At 46.8% G+C, this 4,901-nt stretch overlaps 2 protein-coding genes across 4 annotated transcripts in view; both read left to right on the forward strand.

The window, feature by feature from the left end:
* AXL (AXL receptor tyrosine kinase) overlaps positions 1-2,482 on the forward strand; it is a 35,936-nt gene extending 33,454 nt beyond the window's left edge. For all 3 annotated transcript variants that reach the window (XM_010849260.1, XM_010849259.1, XM_010849261.1), the window contains one exon: positions 633-2,482. In XM_010849260.1, coding sequence (XP_010847562.1) covers positions 633-984 — 352 coding nt within the window. In that variant the 3' untranslated portion in view covers positions 985-2,482. The remainder of the gene's footprint in view (positions 1-632) is intronic.
* Positions 2,483-3,846: 1,364 nt separating this feature from the next.
* The window catches only part of HNRNPUL1 (heterogeneous nuclear ribonucleoprotein U-like 1), a 35,582-nt gene continuing 34,527 nt past the window's right edge, over positions 3,847-4,901 (forward strand). Inside the window, exon 1 of the mRNA XM_010849262.1 lies at positions 3,847-3,916. The gene's annotated coding sequence lies outside the window, so the exon portion shown is untranslated. The remainder of the gene's footprint in view (positions 3,917-4,901) is intronic.

Below are 4,901 nucleotides of genomic sequence, written 5' to 3' on the forward strand. Positions count from 1 at the left end.
TATATATATATATATATATATATATATATGTATATATAAAATTTTTTTTTGGCTGCACTGGGTCTCCACTGCTGTGTAAGCGCTTCCTCTAGTTGCAGAGAGCAGGCACTATTCTCTAGTTGCAGCTGCATAGCACGGGCTCTAGGTCATGTGGGCTTCAGTGGTTGTGGTATGTGGGCTTAGTTGCCCCGTGGCATGTGGAATCTTCCTGGGCTAGAGACAGAACTTGTGTCTCCTCCATTGGCAGGCAGATTCTTAACCACTGGATCACCAGGGAAGTCCTGAGTTCGTATTTTAAACCAACACAGCTTGCAAAGCTTTTATGCTAGAGTCTGTCCTGAGAAGCCATATTGGGAAGCTTTGCTCTAACAAAACCTCACCATAACATTACCCCACACCTAGAAAGATTCCCCAAGACATCTTCCAGCTCCTGAGTGTCTGTTCCAGGACTCCCCTTAGAAACTCTTGCTAATTCCCAAATCCCCACAGGTGCCCCCCTCGAAACTGCTACAGTTCCCTCCACTCCCATGAAATGCCCTCAGTCCCGAGTGTCCTAAAATGCCCCCAAGCTCCCAGGAGGCTCCCTGTCTGAGCCCCTGCTGAGTGTCCCACCCTTCATTCTGCTGCCCTAGGTACGCCCTGATGTCCCGGTGCTGGGAGCTAAACCCCCGGGACCGGCCGAGTTTTGCAGAGCTGCGGGAAGACCTGGAGAATACGCTGAAGGCCCTGCCCCCTGCTCAGGAGCCAGACGAAATCCTCTATGTCAACATGGATGAGGGTGGAGGTCATTCTGAACCACTTGGAGCTGCTGGAGGAGCGGACCCCCCAGCTCAGCCTGACCCTAAGGATTCCTGCAGCTGCCTCACCGCCGCTGAAGTCCATCCTGCCGGCCGCTATGTCCTCTGCCCTTCTACAGCCCCTGGCCCCATCCTGCCTGCTGAAAGGAGCTCCCCAGCACCCCCGGGGCAGGAGGACGGCGCCTGAGACCACCCTCCACCTGGGACTTCCTCTCAGGACCCAAGCTAGGCACTGCCACTGGGGGACGGCTCCCTACTTTCCCACTCCAGACCTTACCCCCAACCATAGCCCTCTCTTCCTACCTGTTCCACTTCCATCCCAGACAGATCCTCTCCCTTTTCCACACCTTAGTGTCCCCATGCGTAAAAGAAAGGGATTAGACTGAAATCCCTGAGGGCCCTCCCAGGTTTAACATTCCAAGATTCTAGATTCTAAGGTTTAAAGAGTCTAGATTCACAGGGTCTAAGTTTCAGAGCTGAATCTTTGAGTCTAAAGACTTTGAATTCCAGTCTCTAATTCTAAAGTGCTAAGGTTCTAGACATGGAAGTTCTAAGGCCTACATTCTAAGGCTCTGAGATGCTGTGGCTCTAGATTTTTCTGGTTCTGAGATTCTTCATAAAGCCCATGAAATTTTAGGTTACAAAGCTCTAAGATTCTATTTCTAGAATCTAAGGCTCTGTGATTTTAGATTTTTATTTTTCTAGGGTTTTAAGTCCTGAGGGTGTAAGATACTAGATCCTACAATTCTAAAAATCCTACAGTTCTAGACATGGAGGTTCTAAGGCCTTATGTTCTAAAATTTGAAGTTCTGGGCCTCTTAGAGTATAACTTTTCTGGTTTTAAGACTCCAGATCATAAGCCACAAGATTTGATCTTCTCAAGTTCTAAGATTCTAATGATGGTCAGTGACAGAGTCTAAGGCTTTATGATCCTTGAAACCCTTGTTATGAGACTGTGGATCCTAAAGATCTAAAATGCTAGCATCTGCAATTCAAAAGTTCTAATAGTCTAAAGATGGAGGTTCTAAGGTCTAATGTTCTAAGATGTGATGTTCTAAGGCTTAGTCTAAGAACCTAGAGTCTCTGTGTCTAAGATTCCAGATCATATGCTTCAAGATTCTAGATTATTAAACTCTAAGATTCTAATGTTGTTCTGTTCTGTGTTCCAAGGCATTCTAGATCCTATTGGTCCAAGATTCTGGATCCTCAGCATCTATGGTATAGATATTCCACGGTTAGTGGTGACAAACTGGATGCCAAAGTTCTAATCATTTTTAATTTCGGACACCTTTAAGTTCTATGCTGCATCTTCTCTTTCCAGGATTTTAGTTAAGGGTCTAGGAATTCATGGTTCTAAGTTTTACGATTCTGGGTTCCAAGATTCACATGTTATAAGATTCTAAAGGTCTAGAATTCCAAAGTAAAATTCTGAGGTTCTAACCTTATAGTTTTATCCTGTGTGACCCTTCCCTTCTTAGCCACCTCTGCTTCCTCTTCCTTTCATGTGGGGGCGTGCCCCCTCAAACCTGTGCAATGCAATAAAGACGCCTCCTTTCCCCAGAGGACAATATCCCTCTTTTGGGGGCCATATTGCCCCCCTGAGCCAGTCCTTTATGCCTCCTGAACAGAGTGTGAACCCTGGCACCTCCAGTGGGGCTCAGATCACATAAAACTTTGTAACCATGCTTCTGTCTCCTCTTGTCTCCACTTGGCTGTCATATGGCCCTTTTCCCAGGCAACTCAGCTTCTGTAAAAAGGAGGGTTTGGTGGGGGTCTTGGAGTACTCCCCTCACTAAAGAGGGTAGATGTGAACAGATACAAAGACAAAAGGACAGGCAAACAAAGAAAAGCGGACGAAAATAAGCACATAGATATTCACAAGGTCACACAGAGATCCTCTCTATTTTCCAAAGTAACAGACTCCTTAATTAACGGACAAACTCAAGGACTCTTGGTCACAAATACAGAGACACAAATTCAGACAGAGAAACACAAAATTACACAAACATGTTTACAAATATGCACTGGCAGGTGGTCAACCAAGAATAAGAAGAAACTTGAGTAACTAGAGTAAAACAGATACAGACACAAATACTCAGACATATAGAGTACCTATGGTTTTTCCTGTGGTCATGTATGGATGTGAAAGTTGGACTGTGAAGAAAGCTGAGCGCTGAAGAATTGATGCTTTTGAACTGTGGTGTTGGAGAAGACTCTTGAGAGTCCCTTGGACTGCAAGGAGATCCAACCAGTCCATTCTGAAGGAGATCAGCCCTGGGATTTCTTTGGAAGGAATGATGCTAAAGCTGAAAACTCCAGTAGTTTGGCCACCTCATGTGAAGAGTTGACTCATTGGAAAAGACTCTGATGCTGGGAGGGATTGGGGGCAGGAGGAGAAGGGGAGAATAGAGGATGAGATGGCTGGATGGCATCACCAACTCGATGGACGTGAGTCTGAGTGAACTCCGGGAGTTGGTGATGGACACAGGGAGGCCTGGAGTGCTGCGATTCATGGGGTCGCAAAGAGTCGGGCACGATTGAGCACTGAACTGAGGGGGCTTCCCAGATGGCACAGTGGTAAAGAATTGCCTGCCAATGCAGGAGGAGCAAGAGATGCGAGTTCGATCCCTGGGTCGGAAAGATCTCTTGGATAAGGAAATGCAACCCAGTCCAGTATTCTTGCCTGAAGAATGCCATGTACAGAAGGAGCGTGGGAGGCTACAGTCCATGGGGTGGCAAAGAGTTGGACATGACTGAGCACACACACACAGACACAGAGTACTTAAAGGGGACTCACAGACCCAAACGTTCAGAGTCACATAGGAAACACAAGCACAGAGTACCTCCGATAACCACGGGCCCACAAAGGGATTCCTGCCAAGACAAGACCACGGTGTTTTTCACGAATCGCAGGCTAAGTTCCTGGGTGTGTCTAGCAGCAGACGGAGGAACCCTTGGCAGCGCCCGGAGGCCCCCCAGTGGTAGGTCCTGAGAATGAAAAACAGTTCAATCCGGGCCACAAACTTTTTTAGAACAAATCATTGTGGGAAGCTGGGAGGAGAGAGGAAGTCGGACGTGGGCGAGGGGCGGGGTGTCTGGACTGGAACCTACGGGCCCAAGTGAGTGTCTGTCCCGCTTCTGAGTGGGTGCTGTGTGTCTAGGTTGCCGTGGTGTAAGCTTGTAGTGTAACTGTCCTGTGTCTATATCATTTGATGCTGCCTGCTGTGCCAACCTTAATGGGCACACCTACATCGCAGTTTGGTGTACTATCCCCTGAATGGATGCATCTGATCCTACACACGCCATTTGTTTATCTATGTTGTGTGTGCGCCTTTGTCTAAGTAGAGGTTGTGTATGGCTTTCGTGGGTTTTAGATATGGCTCCGTGGGCAGCGGGCATTTGCATTGCGTATCTCGATAGTGTACCTTCCAGAAGTTTTGTGTCTTTTGAGTTAGGCGACAGGGTTAGACATTGTAAAACTGTGACGTTTAACAGAGCCTTAACTACGGACCTGTGTGTTTGAGTTTATCATATTGACGCCAAACAGGCGGATCTACCGAACAGTAATTTATAGAGGATTTGGGTACAGACCCCTGAACTTGAGGTCTTTCCAGAGGGAAAGGCTCTATGATCGCGTGCAGAGCGTCCATTCACGTAAGATACCAACCATAAAGACAGCTCAGCTACGATCGTGGAAGGAGGCGCTCGATGAAATGTACTATCAAAGAGAAGAGGGTGCGATTCCCCATTATAACTTTTCTCCCGCTGTTAGTCTAGCTTTTATTTTCAAACCTTCAGGACTCTGAAGTCAAAGGGTTGCTTTTCTTACAGGCAACTGAGTTTCTTCCAGATTAAGAATAATTTATCTACTTAATCTCGACTTCATATACTTCCTCTACAGCGAAATTTATAAGGCCGTCCGTAACCAGAATGGCCAATCTGTTTAGGTTTTCCTAAAACGATGCAACTATACTAGCTTTAGTGAGATAAGTCAGTAACTGAGATTGGTGGACAGATTGTTTTGAAACCGCCCTAACGGCAAGGGGCAGGTCCTTAGTGAATTCATCTCTTTCCGGTTTCTTAAAGGCAATCGTGAAAGGAGGG

This window comes from Bison bison, unplaced genomic scaffold, assembly GCF_000754665.1.
Source record: "Bison bison bison isolate TAMUID 2011002044 unplaced genomic scaffold, Bison_UMD1.0 scf7180017864280, whole genome shotgun sequence".
Classification (NCBI taxonomy): domain Eukaryota; kingdom Metazoa; phylum Chordata; class Mammalia; order Artiodactyla; family Bovidae; genus Bison; species Bison bison.